Source organism: Leptodactylus fuscus, chromosome 7 (genome assembly GCF_031893055.1).
Source record: "Leptodactylus fuscus isolate aLepFus1 chromosome 7, aLepFus1.hap2, whole genome shotgun sequence".
Taxonomy (NCBI): Eukaryota; Metazoa; Chordata; class Amphibia; order Anura; family Leptodactylidae; genus Leptodactylus; species Leptodactylus fuscus.
This window is the reverse complement of record NC_134271.1, coordinates 140443847-140466072: the sequence shown is the minus strand read 5'-3', so window position 1 is coordinate 140466072 and position 22226 is coordinate 140443847. Positions and strand designations below refer to the sequence as shown.

Genomic DNA, 22226 nt, shown 5'->3' with positions numbered 1-22226 from the left:
AGGCAACTCTGACCTTAGACATGTGACGTCACCGAACGGCACCAGACACCAACTCTGGCATTGTTCTGAGACGTCACGTGAACGGAGAAGTAAGGAACACATCACTGGAAACTGTAAGGAGGGCTGAAGAAACTAATTTTCAGAGGTTTGCCTATTCTTAGTCATGACATTGGTGCACTCCACTGGACCTAGTGACAGACCTCAGTGGTGACTCCATAACTAGAAATCCAAAGGGGATGCTGGGGATCGGCTGGATGCCACAAGGATGCCGATAAGAAGTGAGGCATGATGAGTATTCCATGGGCCTTAACTTACTATACTCTGGGGTCTGTGTAGATAATAAAAATGATAATGAAATAGGAGCGGCTAAAAGAACTGGGATTGTTTAGTTTGCAGAAGAGAAGGCTGAGGGGAGATTTAATAGCAGTCTACAAATATCTGAAAGGTAGTCACAGTGCAGAGGGATCTCCCCTATTCTCATTAGCACAAGGAAGTACAAGAAGCAATGGGATGAAACTAAAGGGAAAGAGATACAGATTATTATTATTATTATTATTTATTATTATTATTTATTTATATAGCACCATTAATTCCATTAGGAAAAACTTTCTGACAGTGAGGGTAGTGAGAGAGTGGAATAGGCTGCCACGGGAGGTGGTGGGCGCTCCATCAATGGAAATCTTCAAGCGGAATCTGGATAAACATATAGCTGGGATGATGTAGGAAAACCTGCACTCACAGGGGGTTGGACCCGATGGCCCTTGAGGTCCCTTCCAACTCTACCAAAAAGTAAATGTTTTGTCAGAGATGAACCACAAAAGTTTGAGTTTCAAGTTGAGCCGGAAAATTTTAGAAAATGTGGGTCAAATCCGATTCGATCTGAATTGGTCCTCTCCTTTCTAATAATAACTTGAAAGGCTTTAACTTACCAAAGTGATTTTGAGAATGTTTTTTCATTGCTCATTGTATTTTATATTAGGGCTCGTTCACATCTGCGTTGTGGTCTCCGTTCTGCAGGTTTCCGTTTCCTGCATAAAACAGAGGCAGGAGACGGAAACCTGCAGGAGTCTCTCACCCATTCATTTGAATGGGTGAGAAAGCTGTCCGGCCGTGAGCGGCGGTGAGCGTTTTGCGCTCTCCGCCGCGAAACCGGGTTTTATAATCCGGACACAGAGTCAGACATGCAGTACTCTGTGTCCGGATTAAAAAATCCGGTTTCGTGGCGGAGAGCATAAAACGCTCACCGCCGCTCACGGCCCGACCCGGTCTGTGCTTTGCGTCTTCTGGCATGCAGAAGACGGAAAGCAGAGAACGGAAGGCTGAACGCAGGTGTGAACCTATCGTCAGTGGTAAATCTTGGATTACATGTTTTGTGTTTAATTATGAAAAAATTGGAAATTTGGTAAAGAATGCAATTGTCAAAGCTTGGAATGATTTTCTTTTTTTATGTAGATTGTGTGCCCCATATAGGGCTCACAATGAACATTTTTCCCTATCATTATGTCTTTGGAATATGGGAGGAAATCCATGTAAACACAGGGAGAACATACAAACTGCTTGCAGATTTTGTTCCTGGCAGAAGCCAAACCCAAGACTCCAGCACAGCAAGGCTGCAGTGCTAACCACTGAGCCACCGTGTTGCCTCCTAAATGGTTTGATTTTCATATAGATAGTCATATTACCCAAATGACCTAATAAATATAATCTACCATATCTCTGCTGTATGTTGTCATCAAAATTTAAACTTGGCACCCCTGATATAAGTAAAAACAGTGTTTAGGGCGTTTATTGATTCTTTAAGGGTTTCACAGAAATTAAAGAAAAAAAAAGGAGGTGAAATTTACACATTTGAATTTCTTTCACTAATACATTTATTTAGCCCTAGAATTTACACATTCACAAGGGGTTAAAGAAGAACATACATCTCACAATGTCTTATGCAATTTTTCCCCGAGCATAAAAATACATATGAATTTAAACTGATGTACGGGCACATAGTAGGGGGCAGAATGAAAGGAGCAGTATTGAGATTTTGGAGGGCAGATTTTGCTAGAATCTGTTTCAGGTACATTGTTACATTTGCAGAGACCCTGAAGTGCTAGAACAGAGGAAATCCCTAAGGGCTCATTCACACTACGTAAACGGCAGCTTATTCTGAACGTAAAACACGTTCAGAATCAGCGGCGTATAAAGCAGTTCCATTCATTTCTATGGGAGCGGGGATACGAGCGCTCCCCATAGAAATGAGTGGGCTGTTTTTTTCACTACGAGTGCTCCCATTGAAGTGAATGGAAAGTGCCTGCGTGTACGGCTCGGCATGAGCAGAGCTAGCCATACACGCCAGCACATTCCATTCACTTCAATGGGACTGCTCGTAGTGAAAGAAGCAGCCCATTCATTTCTATGGGGAGCGCTCGTATGCCGGCTCCCATAGAAATGAATGGAACTGCTTTAGACGCCGCTTATTCTGAACGTGTTTTACGTTCAGAATAAGCTGGCGTTTGCGTAGTGTGAATGAGCCCTAAAACAGAACTCCATTCTCTCAATGACCTAACACTTACATCCTCTATTATCAGAACCTCCCACCCTCGTATACAAGACTTCTCCCGAGCTGCACCACTTCTCTGGAATTTTCTATCCCGGATAATCAGATTAACTCCCAATTTCTATGTCTTCAATCGAAACTAAAGACACATCTTATCAGACAGGCCTATCATAATTCCTAATGTAAACCCTTTAGAATCCCTAAAATTTAACCCTCCTCTGTCCCTGCTCCAACATTTCCCCACATGATATGATGCCATTTCAGACTAACTTTATATGTCCAGGCACCATCTACATGTTAAAGGACACGACTGGTGACGGCTCATAAAGTTATATATTTGTGTAATGACAGTCACCTCTATTACAAAAGTGTCTGACCACTGTATAAGTAATGCCGCCCCTGCTACCTCTTGTGTCACCCCCTCTACCTCATAGATTGTAAGCTCTTGTGAGCAGGGCCCTCAGTCCCATTGTGTGAAGTAACTATCGCTTTGTAATGTATCCTTTGGTCTATACTTTAACCCTACAAATTGTACAGCGCTGTGGAATATGCTGGCGCTATAGAAATAAAATGTATTGTTATTATTAACTATAGCCCTCAAGGAATTTATCAAAGGTATCATGAGTATTTTGACCCTACTGGTATTTCACAGATTTACCATTAGGATATAAAAATGAAAAAAAAAAAACTAGTTTTTAATCTATAAAATGCAACTTTAGTCCTAAATTTTTGTTTTCCACAAGCTGATAAGGAAGAAAAAGCAGTCAAAATGTACAGTACAAGTGGATGTCAACAGTTGTGGAGCCTGGTGGAGCATGGGGGAGGGATAGAATACTGTTTAAGGGTCCATTGAAAAAGGAAAAAGGAACCCATTGAAGTCAATGGGAGACTTTTTTTCCACATGGATTCTGACACAGTGTTATGGTTCTGGGTATATATATATATATATATATATATATATATATATATATATATATATATATATATATATAAATATATTTTAAAACCGCAGAACCTCTTGGACCAGCGAGGACCACAGGCCCTATGGGCAGCTGTATGTCTGTATGCAACAGTACGGCGGTATAGCACAGTGTGAACTGGGAGCAACACAAGTTCACCAGTTAATCTCACTGAGTGAAAGGCGGTGCAGCTCCCAATGTGAACAGACTGGAAACAAACACAAGACAGCTGCCCAGGGTTAACACTCACCCCAGGTCAGCGACAAACATAATCCCCTGCAATAGCTAGGAGAGCTCCTGCACACAGCTAGGAGGAGGCAAACACCTAGGACCCTGTAGTAGCTAGGAGAGCTCCTGCACACAGCTAGGAGCTTCCAATGATGTTAGACAGGGCGAGCACGGCTATCTGGGAAACCACACCTGCTGCAGCTCCACAGGCCGGAACAATGTCTATTGCTCCAGGCCTTGGTGCAGAGCTGTCAGTCATTCAGGGTTTACAGGTCTATCTAATAGCACCCTACACTGCAACCTGCCTGAACACTGGAGACTCTCCCTGGGACTACTGTCATTAGGACTAGTAATTTTCAGATAAGGTGTGAGCGCCGGGCGGGCGTTGACTCACTCTTTTTAAAGGGAAGTCCCCGCCCAATAGGGGCGGTGGCCATGACCTCACCACTCATGCTCAATCGGGGAGAACTGGCACTTAGGCTGTGAGTGGCTCCAAAAGGTCTGAGCATGCTCAGTCGGAGAAAACTGAGTCTTAGTCTCCAGAGACTTCACTGCACGCCGCCGGGAGCGAGGGATGGATTGGCCCGCAGGTGGCGCTGTGCGCCGGAAGGCAAATCTGCGGGACCCCATCCTAACACACAGCTTCAGCGTCAAAATCAGTGCCAAAAAAAACTCTGTGTGAATGGATCCTAAAGGAAAGATTTTGCTATACTATTTAAGATTTGGTACTAAAACAGTGGAAACCACCAGCAAATGGCTCCATTTCGGAAATCAGACCTTTCAGAGAATTTATCGAGGGGCATAGTGAGCATTTTGACCGATCTGGTGTTTCATAGAATTGGGTTGTGACTTTTTCCCATAAAATGTTGCTTTGATTCCAATTTTTTTTAATTTTCACAAGGGATCAAAAGAGAGACGACACATTCATATTTGTTGAGCAATCTCTTGATTTTGTTTTTGAGGTGCCATGCCTCCTGCTACTCCGACCATTGACCATGTGCAATGTGTAATGACATCTGGCTATCATCTGAGTGGCCCTGTTTGTAGTGTCTTGGCAATCCTGGCTGGATGCCCTGTCTATAATGGTGAGTTTTTCATCACTTAGCCATCATATGTGGTCAGCATTGCACTTAAAAAATACTGCTGTCCTCTAAAACTGTGGTTTCTGCTATCAATGTCTAGAAGTTTCACAAAAACAGGAATCTCACAAGTTGCTCTAGAGCAGGGCATCTCAACATTTTTCTACTGGGGCATTACTGGGCAGAAATTTCCATGGCATCACCATTAGTCATGGTCCATGTGAATGTGGTAATGTAAAAAAAATCTCTAGGCCCACTTAGCCATTTTCAGTTCTCATTGCTCCTAGAAAAAAAGAAAGAAACAAAAGTGATAAAAAAAATCTTAAAGGGTTCCAATCATTGGATTCCATTTATTTCTCCCAAACACGTAGGAATAGCCTTAAGAAACACTATTCTTCCCCTACCTTTAGATGTCTTCTCTGCGCCGCCATTCGGTACATATCTTGGTTTTCTTCTGTATGCATATGAGTTCTCTTGCAGCACTAGAGGGCGTTCCTCAGCTCTCAAACAGCACTGGGGGCATCCCCAATGCTGCGAAAGAACTCTCCAGCAATGCCACTATCTTCGTCTGGAAAGCCTCTCTCCGCCTCTTTTTCCATCCTGGGTTTCAAACTTTTAAGCATACGCAGTTGGCTCTTCCATCAGGCCTTGGGCAGAGCCAACTATGCATGCCCATGGCCATTTGAAGTTTGAAACCCACCACCAGAAGAAGAAGCAGAGAGAGACTTTCCAGGCGAAGATGGAGGCATCGCTGGAGATATCTCTTGCAGCATTGGGGACTGCCTCCAGTTCTGCGAGAGAACTCATTTGCATACCGAATAAAACCCAGATTTCTACCGAATGGCGGCGCGGAGAAGACATCTAAAGGTAGGAGAATAATAGCCTTTCTTAAGGCTATTCCTACGTGTTAGGGATAAAAAAAATAAAAAAAAATCCATCACTGTAATATAACAAACCTGCTATCTAAATCAACTTTGTTCAGACTTTCGAGTTTTCTAAAGACAACTTTTTTTTTTATCCTGAAGATAACTGGGTGTCTGGAGACCTGTGCTATAATAAGCACTGAGAGCGTCAAAGACTGTATGAAATCTCCAACCACCCATTAACATAGAAGATATTTGTGGTACCGAATACATATATATATATATATATATATATATATATATATATATATATATATATATATATACTACAGTAATGTTAGTGTTCATTTTCTTCGTCTTTATTAAGCAAGTCACCACAACAGATGAAGGAGAAGAAGATTTAACAAAAGAAATAAGGAAAAATCTGTGAAGATATTCTGTAAAAAATTCACAATTTACAATTTTTGTATTATTTCATTTTATTGTTAGAAATTTTTCTTCTTCTCTTTCTTCTTCTCTTTCTCCATTTTCTTCTTCTTCCTATTACTACGACGTTATAGGTGGACTGAAAACCAGATGGTCTCAAGGTACGCCAAAATTTTTTATAAATGATATTGAACTTGTATAGTCTATATTACAGATAGTCCATCACTATTAGATTGGAGGGGGTCCAACATTGTGTCTCGCTGTGTCACGTCACCTTTATTGTAATGTTCAGGATTTATCTAAATAACATTTTTCCAAGTAAAATTGGCCAATTCCATCGTTACCTGGTCATAGGTGGGGTTGAGCCGATCTTGAGATTTCAGGATCAATTTTAAAATCCAATTTCCGATCATGTTCCATCCGATCCCTATTGTGAAATTTGCTTGATCACCAATCGGAATCTGATCTTTTCCAATCCCGATCGCTCAACCCTAGCCAATGCTTCTCTATGGAAAAAGTCATTTTTAGGTTTGAGCCGATCTTGAGATTTCAAAATCCGATTTCTGATCATTTTCTAGCCGATCGCAATCGTGATATTTGCTCAATCGCCGATCGGGATCCGATCTTTTCCGATCCCGATCACTCAACCCTAGTCATAGGTGTCCAAAAAATAGAAAATGTATAAACTGTTTAAAATAGTTGAATAATGTGAAAATACTCAGCTCGGGCCCCCTGCGCTCCTTACAACCTGCACCATTGTCCCATTCATATCTTTTAATAAAATTTACAGTTCTAAACCCCATAACTTTTTTATTTGTCCATTCACAGAGCCTTCTGAGGGCTTAATGTTTGCGGGACAAATTGTTCTCTATAATGGTACCATTTATTATTCTGTACAATGTACTGGGGAACTGGAAAAATTTCAGAATGGAATTGGAAAAAAAGTGCAGTTCTGCGCTTCGCTTTTATGGCGTTCACTTTGCAGTGAAAATGACATGTCACCTATATTCTATATTTCAATTAGATTCTGGGGATACCAGATTTATATAGTTTATTTGGTTATTTAGTTATTCTATACAAGTCATCATATTCTGATACTTGTAAATTATATATATATATATATATATATATATATATATATATATATATACAGTACAGACCAAAAGTTTGGACACAATGTCTCATTCAAAGAGTTTTCTGTATTTTCATGACTATGACAATTGTAGATTCACACTGAAGGCATCAAAACTATGAAGTACCACATGTGGAATTATATACTTAACAAAGAAGTGTGACCACAACTGAAAGTCTGTCTTTTATTCTATGTTCTTCTAAGTAGCCACCTTTTGCTTTGCACACTCTTGGCATTCTCTTGATGAGCTCCATGAGGTAGTCACCGGAAATGGTTTTCACATCACAGGTGTGCCCTGTCAGGTGTAATAGGTCGGATTTCTTGCCTTATAAATGGGGTTGGGACCATCAGTTGTGTTGTGCAGAAGTCAGGTGGATACAGCTGATAGTCCTACTGAATAGACTGTTAGAATTTGTATTATGGCAAGAAAAAAGCAGCTAAGTAAAGAAAAACGAGTGGCCATCATTACTTTAAGAAATGAAGGTCAGTCAATCCAAAAAATTGGGAAAACTTTGAAAGTGTCCCCAAGTTCAGTTGCAAAAACCATCAAGCGCTGCAAAAAAAAAAAAAACTGGTTCACATGAGGACCGCTCCAGGAAAGGAAGACCAAGAGTCACCTCTGCTGCGGAGGATAAGTTCATCCGAGTCACCAGCCTCAGAAATCGCAGGTTAACAGCAGCTCAGATTAGAGAGCAGGTCAATGCCACACAGAGTTCTAGTAGCAGACACATCTCTACAACAACTGCTAAGAGGAGACGTTGTGCAGAAGGCCTTCATGGTAAAATAGCTGCTAGAAAACCACTGCTAAGGACAGGCAACAAGCAGAAGAGAACACAAGAAATGGACATTAGACCAGTGGAAATCTGTGCTTTGGACTGATGAGTCCAAATTTGAGATCTTTGGTTCCAACCACCGTGTCATTGTGCGATGCAGAAAAGGTGAATGCATGGACTCTACATGCCTGGTTCCCACCATGAAGCATGGAGGAGGAGGTGTGATGGTGTGGGGTGATTTGCTGGTGACACTGTTGGGGATTTATTCAAAATCGAAGTCATACTGAACCAGCATGGCTACCACAGCATCTTACAGCGGCATGCTATACCATCTATTTTGCGTTTAGTTGGACCATCATTTATTTTTCAACAGGGCAATGACCCCAAACACACCTCAAGGCTGTGTAAGGGCTATTTGACCAAGAAGAAGAGTGATGGGGTGCTACACCAGATGACCTGGCCTCCACAGTCACCAGACCTGAACCCAATTGAGATGGTCTGGGGTGAGCTGGACCGCAGAGTGAAGGCAAAAGGGCTAACAAGTGCTGAGCATCTCTGGGAACTCCTTCAAGACTGTTGGAAGACCATTTCAGGTGACTACCTCTTGAAGCTCATAAAGAGAATGCCAAGAGTGTGTATAGCAGGAATCAAAGCAAAAGGTGGCTACTTTGATTGCAAGTTCCATAGACTGCAATACAACAGTTCATCTCTCTGAAACCTCGACAGTCTTGAGAGAAAAAATTAAGTGAACCCTTGAACTTAATAAACTCTATAAATCACCCTTTACCCACAATCACCTCCACCAAATGTTTCCTGCAGGTGGAAATAACATTTGCATAACGTAAAGAAAGAATATTGGACCAAACTTCCCTGTAAATTTGTTTCCGTTTATCAGTATTTCTGGGATGCCTTGGGTACTCGGCCCTCTCTAGGTCTTGCCACAGCATCTTAATAGGGTAACAGAACTTTAAGATAGGCCAATCTTTTACAACCATCCTTTAGAGTCTTTACTCGTATGATTAAGGACATGTTTTTAGCTTAAGGTCATGGACTGTTTCTGCTAACCCTTATTCTCCTACATCCCAGAATTCAGTGCTCAAGGACCTTGTAGCACCAAGTAGCACATCAGGCCAAAACCATGAAGATCCCTCTACCAGGCATCACAGCTGTAATGATGTTCCTGGTTCCTGGAACATCTACCTAAGCTTAGACAGCTTAGAAATAGGCAACGATAGTTTTTCTGCTTTAAATTTGGGGTGTGGTGGCTTTGTTCATGGCAACGTCCATGAACACCATTGTTCAGTGTTTTGGACCCTGTGAGGCTAAGTTCACATGGGGTTTTTTGGATTGGAACCGAATCGCAAGGCGAAACGGCCTGAAGAATGAGCACCTCGCTTCTTTTTCCAGGAGCTGGCTTGTGTTCAATGGGAGCCATCTTTTTGGTCAGGATTTTGAGGCGAATACGTCCTCAAAATCCTGACCAAAAAACTGTGCGAACTTACCCTAAAGGAGGTTTATGAAGTTTGTAGAATATTCTGTATTGTAGATATGTTGCAATTTTGGAGATATGTTAATAAGTCGACCACTCCTAGTAGAGCTAAACAAAGAGTTCACTACCAATTAGACTTCACTTAATTTTTGGTGCTACTTAGATCGTGAACATGGAGGTCCTACCCTTTATTTTTGAGCGGAACCTGTTAATATCCCTATGCATATTATTATCAAGTTCAGTAAAAACAATTGACCATCTTCAACTTTGTTCTCTGTTCAAGGTTCTGGGTGATTTGATGGAGAATTTCAATCAAACACTTCCAAGTTGGTTCTACCTAAATGGATTATCTACTGTCCCTCAAGTCCAAGTTATAGGGTTTCTTCTATTCTTGGTCATGTATATTATGACATTGGTAGGAAATTGTCTTCTTCTCATTACAGTGAGGACCAGCCCAACGTTACACACTCCTATGTACTTTTTGCTCAGTAATCTCTCTTTCATAGACATATCTTTCTCTTCTACCGTAGCTCCTGTAATACTTATAAATACTTTATCCATAGACACTAGTATTTCAGTAGGAGGCTGCGTCACCCAGATGTTCTGTTATCTAGTCCTTGGAGTAGCTGAATGCGTCTTACTTGCCATCATGGCTTATGATAGGTTTGTAGCCATTTGTAAACCCTTGCACTATGGCAATATTATGAACTTCAGGTTTTGCATCATCTTAGCCCTAATACCATGGATTGTTGGGTTCATAAACTCGTCTATACAAGTTCCACTTACCTGGAGACTTCCCTTCTGTAGGACCCATCGGCTCAACCATTTCTTTTGTGAAGTACCTCCCTTCTTGAGACTATCCTGCACAGATCCTTGGCTTAATGAGGTAGCAATGTATGTTGCAGCCGGGGCTATTGTTTTATTCTGTTTTCTTTTGACATTGATCTCCTATGTTTATATCATCTCCGCCATTTTAAGAATCCATTCCTCACGAGGAAGACATGCAGTTTTTTCTACATGTGTCTCCCACCTCACCGTTGTCACCCTCTATTATGGAACCATTATGTCCATCTATCTTCAGCCTCGATCTTTCCAGTCTGTGGAGAAAGACAAGACTGTATCTGTTCTCTATACGGTGGTCACCCCAATGTTGAATCCCATCATCTACAGCATCAGGAATAAGGATGTTAAGAATTGTATAATACGAAATTTCAAAAAAGTTATGAAATTTTATCAAAACGTGAGTTATTGAAGTAAACTTGCTTCACCCATATTATAATACCACACTGATATGTCTACCTTTAACTTGACTTTCAATAATTTTTCAATACAATGTAATAGAAGATCATGAAATTCTGGCAGAACTCTTGACTAGGGTTGAGCGATCGGGATTGGAAAAGATCGGATTCCGATTGGCAATCATGTAAATTGCACGATCGCGATCGGACTTCCGATCCCAAACTTTTACAGCGGGATCGAGGTCGGAGGTTCATCAAGATCGGAGGTTCATCAAGATCGGCTCAACCCTAAAAGTGACTTTTCCCATAGAGAAGCATTGACTTGAGCTGAGCGATCGGGATCGGAAAAGATTGGATTCCAATCGGCGATCAAGCAAATTTCATGATCTGGATCGGCTAGAAAATTATCGGAAATTGGATTTATAAAATCGATCCTGAAATCTCAAGAACGGCTCAAACCTACTCTTGACGGGATGCAATTCACAACACAAATCCTGTGTGACCAGACATAGAAATGTATAGCATAGGGTTTAGAAACAGAATATCAGAAACTTGTGCTGATTTTGAAAAGCTGGTCATCTCATAGCCTACATTTCTGGATGTATATAGTCCAGGGGACACATATCTTGGCATCTTATAATGGCATGCCCGATGTTACCTTCTTTAAGTGGTCTATTTGTTCTACTTTAATTGATTTCCTATGGTTACAAATTTATTTCACATTTCATTTTTTTTTTCATTTTTTAGAATATAAGTCACATTAGATTAAAGGGGTATTCCCACCTCACATAGTCATCAGTCTTTACTGCTGTAAAATCTTCTTTCTTCCTGGTTTCTTGCATCATTTGGTGGGCGGTGTTTCACAGGCAACCTGCCGTTTAGCTCCGCCCCCAAATTTGCATGTAGCTCCGCGCACCCATATTGGACTATGAAGTACAGGCAGCAGCAACTCCATTCTGTGTTACATACAGAGACTGCCTGTCTCTGCCATAATGAACACAATTGAATTAGCTAGCCTGATAACTGGGAGAACAGAAGAAATGAAAGCAGCTCCTCTCCCCTATCTGATAGCAGGAAGCTAGGTCACATGTGTGGTATAGACACAGGAATAGCTAGAAACACAGGCTCGCTTCCGTGCACTTAGCCCCTCCTCCCTCCCCCCTGAGAGCAGCAGATACATCACTTGACTCATGAGCAGATAAGTCAGGGCTGTGGCCACAAAGAATTGAATAAAGTAAGATAGTGGACAAACAAAGCAGTTTTGCTGAAGCAATGTATTTAGGAAAAGTCTTACATTCACATTAACAAGCAGTATAGATAGGATCCTTGTGATGGGACAACCCCTTTAATGACGTCAACCATGTTGCATATTAAATATTTCCCTGGTGGTCTAAAGTATTGGATGGTTTACTGTCATTAGTTTTGTTGGCCTAGGCTAAAGGAGTGGAGTCATATTTTATATCCTGGTTGTGTAAAGTGTAAACTTGGTGGACCCGGCACTACATAAAAGGTCTGGCTTTTGCTTGAGTTTTCAATACCCTACAAATAACCTTCTTAAGGGTTAAGGATCTTTTAAGATAAGTGGGTATCAAGAGATCTATAATTTACCATCAAATCTCCAACCACTCATTAAAGTAATGAAGATGTTTGTGATACCTAATATATATCTATATATACCTCAGTAATGTTACTACTCATTGGAACCACTCCAGCAATATAGCCAGGTGCAGACATCTTATACGAACAGAATGTATTGTTACAAATTGTTAGAATTTTTAATTAATGTTGTTGTTACATAAATGAGCATTTGTTATGTGAAATGAAAACCAAATGGTTTCAAGGTAGGTTAAGGCCAGAATTGTACAAAAAATATAATAAAAGTCATAAAGTGGAGGAGTAAGTAACTTTCTAGTCTAGTGCCTTCTTGGTAGTCTTGGGAGCCAAAGTAAAATCTTTTACAATTTTAGTGTTTTTTTATTTGATTTTTTTTTTGTATGAATACACAACTATTTAGCCAACACATGCTTGATAGACACATACAGTTCTGCTACACACACAGCACAGCTGCGCATAGCTCTCTTATACACACACAGGCCAGGTGTACACAAAGCTCTTTTATACACACACAGCACAGCCGCACACACAGCTCTCTTATACACACACAGCACAGCCGCACACACAGCTCTCTTATACACACACAGCACAGCCGCACACACAGCTCTCTTATACACACACAGCACAGTCGCACACAGCTCTCTTATACACAGGGCTGCAGTGCTAACCATTGAGTCACCGTGTGGCCCCCATTTTGAGCACAGATATTGTCATGAATCACTGCTCAAAGTGGGAATCACAATCTAAATTCCCTATTAGTATGTCTTTGGAGTGTGGGAGCAAACCAGAGCACCCGGAGGAAACCTACAAAAAGTGGTGTGAACGTACACATCCATGTGGTCTGATTATTATCTACTGTAAGTCACACTACAGACAATCACGATCTAAGTAAAGTAATAACACACAAGCTGTCTAGTAGTGCAGAGATATAGTGAACCTTTGTATGATGCCTTTTAGCATGCAATCACCTCTACTAAAAATACCTTATGGCGGAAAGAATTGCTTAACATTGAAAAATAATTTTGCACCGTTGCAAATGTGCTTCACCTTCATAAATTTTACTTTTTAACAATTCTTTACTTAGGTTATGACCTTACTCGGGTTATGACCTTGTTGCTCTTGTCTCTACAGCTTAGGGTCATGGATGGCTGAGATTATGTTCTCCGGTAACATGCATTGATACACCTTGGAATTCATTGTTCTGTTGATGACTGGAAGGAGTCCAGGTCCTGTAGCAACCAAGTGGACTCAAACCATGATGTTCCCTCCAACATACTTCACAACTGAAGTGAAGATCTGGTGCAATGATTTGTGCCAAATGTCCTACCTTTATTTTACATGTCCAAAGATCACTTTCTGAAAAGTGAGGTCAAACATCCAGGTAAGTGATATTTTTGTTGCCAATTAGATCTTGGTATTTAGCAAAGAGGTCCAATTAATTTTTCTTTGACTTTGATGCCCATGGTAGAGGTTGATACAAGAAGTTGGTAATTGAATAGTTTGAGTAGGACATCATAACAACCAATCCCATTTCCTTAATTTTTTGTTGCTACTCTCAGTGGTCTACACTTGGGGCCTGTTATTCTTCTTCTGTATATTAGCACCAACTAGTCTTCAACTTTGTTCTTTGTTCAAGGTTCTGGGTGAATTTATGGAGAACGTCAATCGAACTCTTCCAAGTTGGTTCTATCTACTTGGATTATCTACTAGTCCTCATAGTCAGGTTATAGAGTTTCTTCTATTCTTGGTCATGTATATTATCACATTGGCAGGAAATTGTCTACTTCTCATCACGGTGAGGACCAGCCCAGCGTTACACACTCCTATGTACTTCTTCCTGTGTAATCTTTCTTTCCTTGACATCTGTTTTTCTTCCACTGTAGCTCCTGTAATCCTCAAAAATACTTTATCCATAGACAAGAGTATTTCAGTAGGGGCTTGTGTTCTCCAGATGTTCTTGTATTTAGGACTTGGGGCAGCAGAGTGCATTTTACTCGCCGTTATGGCTTATGATAGGTTTGTAGCCATTTGTAGACCTTTGCATTACAGCAGTATTATGAACATGAGGTTTTGCATCATCTTAGCCCTAATACCATGGATTGTAGGTTTCACAAACTCTTCTATACAAATTCCAATTACTTGGAGACTTCCCTTCTGTAGGACTCATTATGTCAACCATTTCTTTTGTGAAGTACCTCCCTTCTTGAGACTGTCCTGCATAGATCCTTGGCTTAATGAAATAGCAATGTATGTAGCAGCCAGTCTCATAGTTATATGTTCTTTTTTATTGACGTTGGTTTCCTACGTGTACATCATCTCCACTATTTTGAGAATCCGTTCCTCACAAAGAAGGCATGCAGTTTTTTCGACATGTGCCTCCCACCTCGCTGTTGTCAGCCTTTATTATGGAACCATTATGTCCATCTATCTTCAGCCTCCATCTTCCCACTCAGTGGAAACCGACAAGATTGTATCTGTTCTCTATACGGTGGTCACTCCAATGTTAAATCCCATCATCTACAGCATCAGAAATAAGGACGTTAAGAAATGTATAATAAGAAATTTCCAAAAAGTAGCGAAATCGTATCAAAACATTGTGAGTTATTGAAGCTAAACTTGCTCCACCCATTTTATGATGACCACACGGATATGTCTATCTTTAACTTGACCGTCAATGCATTTTCAATGCAATGTAAAAGAATATCATGAAATTTTGGCACAACTTTTCACAGGATGCAATTCACAACACAAATCCTGTTTGGCCAGACATAGAGACATATAGCTAGAAACAGAATATCATAAACTTATTTAACAGATGGTCATCTGATAGCCTTTGAATTTGGGTGACTATTCCTAGAGATGAGTGAATCAAAGCCACAGAAATGGAACTCAGTCTGAATTTCAGGAAATCTTTGAATCACCAAGAATATGGATTTCCTCACACCGATGCATCACAGGCCACAGCACATTTAGGAAAAGGGGCAGGGAACTCTTGGAATGCCACATCATCCACAATGCCAAGTGTGAAGATAATCAACAGCCAGCCGCCCCATTGATGCTACAGCTCTATAAAAACCATCGTCCATTTTAGGTATAGTCAGTTCAGCGTCATTAGGTATACATCGTCCATTTTAGGTATAGTCAGGCAGGGTCATTAACAAAAATAATCTTAATACACATTTCAGTGCTCACTGCCGCTATTACTGCAGCTCATTACTTATATCTGTGTGTTCAAGATGGAACACAGCAAGCCTTTTACAGTGCAGTACAACAAAAAACTGTGAATTATCATCCACTAATATCTGCAGTTATCTGTTCTTACACCTTTTTCAAGGTGTTTATTATAAGGGGCTTATTCACTGTTCATTCAAAGCATAACGTTACAGGCCTTTAGTACTACTGTGCCAGAGAAAACGGAATTCTTATCCATTTATCTCTGCAGTCATCTGTTCTTACACTTATTTAAAGGTGTTTATCAGTGAGGAGATAAATTAGAGAAATGTTCACTGTTTTGTTCCCAGTATAAAATTACAGACCATTTCTCAAGACAGTAGTGGCAAAAATCAATCATTCTTAGCCACTAATCTCTGTAGTTATTGGTTATTCTAACACTTATATAATGGATTTTTATCAGTGGGAAAACAAATTAAGGACATATTCACCATTTTGTTCCCAGTATAAAATTACAGGCCATTTCTCAGTATGTAAGACAGAGAAGCGACAGATCATGCACAGGGAAGAGCCACAGGTCTAAATGTTTCTGATTCAAGCACAGTTCGCAGCACAGTAAGGGAGCATGGTAGCAGGGGTCACTTACAGAAGTCTGAGCTCCCAGTGTCAAGTTGCAGTCGGGTCTTAACCAGCAACTCAACTGTTGTAGACTGGTTGACTTAGTCATCCACTTTATCCCAAGTCACATCAGACATCCCCAGCCAAGAGTCAGTGGGTTCATCAAACACAACCCTTAGTTGGAATGACCTGGGAGCAGACCCTGTACCCTAAGGTGTCCTGAACCTGCCTCTGTCCTTTTCTTTCCCTCAGATCGAGAAGTACTCTATGTTGTGGGTTCAGCTCCACTATACTGTGAGGATGAGCTACTGCTAAACAGTCAGAAGCTAGTGCCCAGCCAAGATCTGGAGGAGACATCTGCATGAGGAGACATCTGATGAGGAGAGTGGATTGGGATTTGGTGTTACGAGCGGTCAGGCTCCTGGCTTAGAGACTATTGAGGAGGACATCAGTGAAATGCAGACATTATTACATGATGATGTAGCCGACTGTAATTGGGATTACTATTGGTTTTCCACAATGTTAGTGTTAGTAACCTGATGCAACAAATAACTAAGTTCTGGGCAACTAGAATCCACAAGCGCTGAGGCAAAAACAATCCTGGGTGTACTACACTCTCCCAACTGGAGCGGAACCAGACCACGGAGTTCTTCACCAGAGTTCCTGATGGTGGAGTTGGACGTGGTCAAAGTCCAAGGCCCAGATCCGCAACTGCCCAGAGAGCGATGCACACCCAGCGAACCCCAAGTAGAAGGACCCAGACACCAACTTGGGAGTGAAATCCAAGAGAGCACGATGGACTGGTGTGCAGATGAGCAGGAGGGTAATCCAGGGGGGTCATGCAGATACCCAAGAAGCAAATTCTTGGTCAAACAAGTCGAGTCGATAACTGGAGGTCACTTGGTAGCAGAAGACAGAGGCAGAAGCGTAGTCAGGGAAGCCGAGTTATACACAGGAGGTCAACAGAGTAGCCAAATCAGGATCCAAATGGGAGTTCAGATGGAAGCTAAAGGTTATACACAGGAGGTCAGGAAGGTGTCAAAATTAGGATAACGGAGGAGAGGTCTGTAAAGCAAGCCAGGTCATACACATCCAAGGAATTCCAGGTGCAGGAAAAGAGGCAGGAGGTAGCAGGACAGGAGTAAAAGCAGTATCGGCTCCAGCAGCAGCAGCCTGAGCCTAGAGTGGTTGATGAGCAGCTTTCTTCCCCTGCATAGGGAATAGTCTGCTCATCAACAGCTAGACACAGAGCAGAACTTGAACCAACAGGTGGTGTTATAATGAACCCTGCCACCAGTGGTACAAGATCCACTGGGTTTCTATGCAGCCAAACTGGATTGGAGCCGCAACTGGCCAAGTTTGCCCTGAAAAGGCTGTCCGGCAAGTAGTTTGGCATCAGAGAGGGTGTATAGTGCAGTGGGGGCCATAGTTACCCAAGGAGAACTTATCTGTTCTCCCCAAAATTTGTAGAGATTCACCTTTGTGATGATGAATCAGGTTTGAAACAGCCAGGATTTCCACACACCAATGCCAGATGCAGCAGATTGAATGATTTGTGCTGTCTCACCACACTCTGTCACGGGTCACTGTATGGTCTCCAAAGGCTACTGATACCTCCACATTATATCACTTTTCCACTCTGTAGCCTCTTTACGCTGCTGCCACCTTCACACTCTGCCACTGGGTCACTGTATGGCCTCCTCACGCTGCTGCCACCGCCACACTTTGCCACTGGGTCACTGTATGGCCTCGTCACGCTGCTGCCACCTCCACACTCTGCCACTGGGTCACTGTATGGCCTCCTCACGCTGCTGCCACCTCCACACTCTGCCACTGGGTCACTGTATGGCCTCCTCACGCTGCTGCCACCTCCACACTCTGCCACTGGGTCACTGTATAGCCTCCTCATGTTAAACAATTCTTTGCATCACCAATTTTTGATAGTATAACTTTTTTATATTCCTATCTATGGATTTGTGTAAGGGCTCCTTTTTTTGCAGGGTGAGCTATAGGTTTCATTGACATCATTTTAGCAAATATGTGATGCTTTGATGAATTTGTATTCAATCTTTTGAAAGATAAACTACCAAAAAAACAGGGATTCAGGAATTTCAAACCCCTCCCCCACCACCACCTATGCCCCACTATAGCGTTCACTGACTTGGATAAATACTTTTATATTTTAATAACATGAGCATTTTCAGATTCAACGGTAAGTAAAATTATTGTTTCTTCTGCTTATTAATTTTTATTTGAAAAATGGGGAAGATATTTTTTTTTTAATTACATTTTTTTTAAAAATTCACATTTTTTAAACTTGGTGGATCAGGCACTACATAAAATGTCTGGCTTCAGCTTCAGTTTGCAATACTCTACAAAAAAAATGACCTTCTTACGGGTTAAGGATCCCTTAAGATAATTTTGCTATTCTTAAGGTAAGTGGGTATCGAGAGATTTATAATTTTCCATCAAATCTCCAACCACTCATTAAAATAATGAAGGAAGATGTTTGTGATACCTAATATATACATATATACACCTCAGTAATGTTACTACTCATTGGAACCTCTCCAGCAATCCAGCCAGACGCAGTGGAAAAAAATGTAATAATCTGTGACAAATTCCTTTAAAAAAATTTCATTATATTATTTTAGAAATTATTCGAATATTTAATTATTACTGTTGTTGTTATTGTCGTTGTTACATAAAATTAGCATTTTCTTTTTGAAATGAAACCCAGATGGCTTCAAGGTAGGTTAAAGCCAGAATTGTACAAAAAATATTATAATAAAAGTCATAATATACTAAATTAAAGGTATTCTACCATTAAAAACTTTTTTTTTTTTTCAACGCTATTCTTCTCCTACCTTTAGAAGTCTTTTACATGCTGCCGTTCGGTTAAAAATCCATTTTTCGTCGGTATGCAAATTAGTTATCTCGCAACACTGAGGGGCGTGCTCAAACAGCACTGGGGGCGTCCCCAATGCTGCGAGAGAACTCTCTCCAGCGCCACCTCCATCTTTATCAGCAACAGCCTCTCCATCTTCTTCTTTCGGTGCTGGGGTCACACTTGTACGCCTGCGCAGTCGGCTCCGCCATCGGGCCGCAAGCAGAGCTGAGTGCACATGCCAGCAGTCATTTTTTTGTGGCCGCTTACGCAAGCATGCGCAGTACGCTCCTGTAGTTCAATGGAGTACAGAGTGTACTGCGCATGCTCACGTTACAATACACCATTTCCATGGCATTGTAGTCAGGACTTTTAGTTGACTAATGCAAATTACAAGTCTTACTTTTTAACAGTTCTTTACGTTATTTACTTGCTTGCTTCGGGTTATGGCCTTGTTGTCACACGCAATGTCTCTACAGCTTAGGGTCACAGATGGCTGAGATTACGTTCTCCGGTAACATGCATTGATACACCTTGGAATTCATTGTTCCCTCGATGATTGGAAGGAGTCCAGGTCCTGTAGCAACCAAGTGAACTCAAACCATGATGTTCCCTCCAACATGCGTCACAATTGAAGTGAAGATCTGGTGCAATGATTTGTGCCAAATGTTCTACTCTTACATGTCCAAAGATCACTTTCTGAAAAGCGAAGTGAAACATCCAGGTAAATAATATTTTTTGCCTATTAGATCTTGGGGAATTCTTTAACAAAGAGGTCCAATTAATTTTTCTTTGACTTTGATGCCCATGGTAGAGGTTGATACAAGAAGTTGGTTATTGAATAGTTTGAGTAGGACATCATAACAACGAATCACAGTTCCTTAATTTTTGGTGCCACTTTCAGTGGTCTACACTTGGGGCCTGTTATTCTTCTTCTGTATATTAGCACCAACTAGTCTTCAACTTTGTTCTTTCTTCAAGGTTCTGAGTGAATCTATGGAGAACGTCAATCAAACTCTTCCAAGTTGGTTCTATCTAGTTGGATTATCTACTAGTCCTCATATTAAGGTTATAGGGTTTCTTCTATTCTTGGTCATGTATATTATCACATTGGCAGGAAATTGTCTTCTTCTCATCACGGTGAGGACCAGCCCAACCTTACACACTCCTATGTACTTCTTCCTGTGTAATCTTTCTTTCTTTGACATCTGTTTTTCTACCACTGTAGCTCCTCTAATCCTCAAAAACACTTTATCCATAGACAAGAGTATTTCAGTAGGGGCTTGTGTTTTCCAGATGTTCTTGTATTTAGGACTTGGGGCAGGAGAGTGCATTTTACTTGCCATTATGGCTTATGATAGGTTTGTAGCCATTTGTAGACCTTTGCATTACAGTAGTATTATGAACATGAGGTTTTGCATCATCTTAGCCATAATACCATGGATTGTAGGTTTCACAAACTCTTCTATACAAATTCCAATTACTTGGAGACTTCCCTTCTGTAGGACTCATCATGTCAACCATTTCTTTTGTGAAGTACCTCCCTTTTTGAGACTGTCCTGCACAGATCCATGGCTTAATGAGATATCATTGTATGTAACAGCCAGTCTCATAGTTTTATGTTCCTTTCTCTTGACATTGGTTTCCTACGTGTACATCATCTCCACCATTTTAAGAATTCGTTCCTCACAACGAAGGCATGCAGTTTTTTCTACATGTGTCTCCCACCTCGCCGTTGTCAGCCTTTATTATGGAACCATTATGTCCATCTATCTTCAGCCTCCATCTTCACACTCTGTGGAATCCGACAAGATTGTGTCTGTTCTTTATACGGTGGTCACTCCAATGTTGAATCCCATCATCTACAGCATCAGAAATAAAGATGTTAAGAAATGTATAACAAGAAATTTCAAAAAAGTAGCGAAATTGTATCAAAACATTGTGACGTGAGTTATTGAAGCTAAAGTTGCTCCGTCCATTTTATGATACAACAAAGATATGTCTACCTTTAACTTAACTTTCAATGCATTTTCAATGCAATGTAAAAGAATATCATGAAATTGTGGCACAACTTTTCACAGGATACAATTCACAACACAAATCCTGTGTAGTTAGCCATAGAGACATATAGCTAGAAACAGAATATCAAAAACTTATTTAAAAGCTGGTCATCTCATAACCTTTGTATTTTGATGAGTACTCCTAGAGATGAGTGAATCGAAGCGGAAGAAGTGGAACTCGATCCGAAATTCAGGAAATCTTCGATTCACCAAGAATCTGGATTTCCTCACGCTTTGATTCATCAAATCAGATTTTTTAATAAAATGGCCGCTGCACATGTTAGAAAAAGGGGCAGGGAACTCTGGGAATATGGAATCACCCACAATGCCAAGCGTGAAGCTAATAAGCAGCCAGCCGGACCTGTGATGTTACAGCCCTATAAAAACCATCTGCCTTTTTTGGTACAGTCAGTTCACATCGCTCTTACTGCAGGGGTAGACATCAGCAGGAGCTAGGGATGGTTATAGAAAATGGATACAAGTTCAGGGAAAGAGGATTGCTAGTGATGGGAAAGTATAGGGAAGAAGTCAAAGAAGAATTTGGGGTGGTTGCAGCGTTGTTAATAGAAACTTAATACACATTGCAGTGCTCACTGCCGCTATACTGCTGCTCATTACTCATACCTGTGTGTTCACGGTGGAACACAACAAGCCTTTTACAGCAAAAATAGTGAATAATCTTCTACTAATATCTGCATTCATCTGTTATCACACCTTTTTCTAGGTGTTAATTATAAGGGGATAATTCACTGTTCATTCAATGAATAACATTACAGCCATTTTTCAGTACCACTGTGCCAAAGAAAATTGAATTCTTATTCAATTTTCTCTACAGTCATCTGTTCTTAGACTTATTTAAAGGTGTTTATCAGTGAAGAAATAAATTAGAGAAATATTCGCTGTTTTGTTCCTAGTATAAAATTACAGGCCATTTCTCAAGGCAGTAGAAGCACAAATTCTTAGCCATTAATCTCTGCAGTTAGTGGTTATTCTAACACTTATATAAAGGATTTTATCAGTGGGGAAACAAAATAGGGACATATTCCCTGTTTTGTACCCAATATAAAATTACAGGCCATTTCTCAGTATGTAAGACAAAGAAGCGACAGGTTATGTACAGAGGAGGGCCACATGTCTAAATGTT

The 22226-nt window shown here is 40.8% G+C and overlaps 3 protein-coding genes across 3 annotated transcripts; all 3 read left to right on the top strand.

Moving 5' to 3' along the window:
* Positions 1-9792: 9792 nt before the first annotated feature.
* LOC142213392 (olfactory receptor 5AP2-like) lies at positions 9793-10746 on the top strand. The gene has a single exon (XM_075281709.1). It carries the CDS (start codon positions 9793-9795, stop codon positions 10744-10746), a length of 954 nt encoding a protein of 317 aa, XP_075137810.1.
* Positions 10747-13997: 3251 nt separating this feature from the next.
* LOC142213391 (olfactory receptor 2G3-like) lies at positions 13998-14954 on the top strand. Its single transcript, XM_075281708.1, has one exon. The coding sequence runs from the start codon at positions 13998-14000 to the stop codon at positions 14952-14954; it is 957 nt and encodes a 318-aa protein (XP_075137809.1).
* A 5064-nt stretch (positions 14955-20018) lies between these two features.
* On the top strand, positions 20019-20972 carry LOC142213390 (olfactory receptor 2G3-like). The gene has a single exon (XM_075281707.1). It carries the CDS (start codon positions 20019-20021, stop codon positions 20970-20972), a length of 954 nt encoding a protein of 317 aa, XP_075137808.1.
* The last annotated feature ends 1254 nt before the right edge of the window (positions 20973-22226 follow it).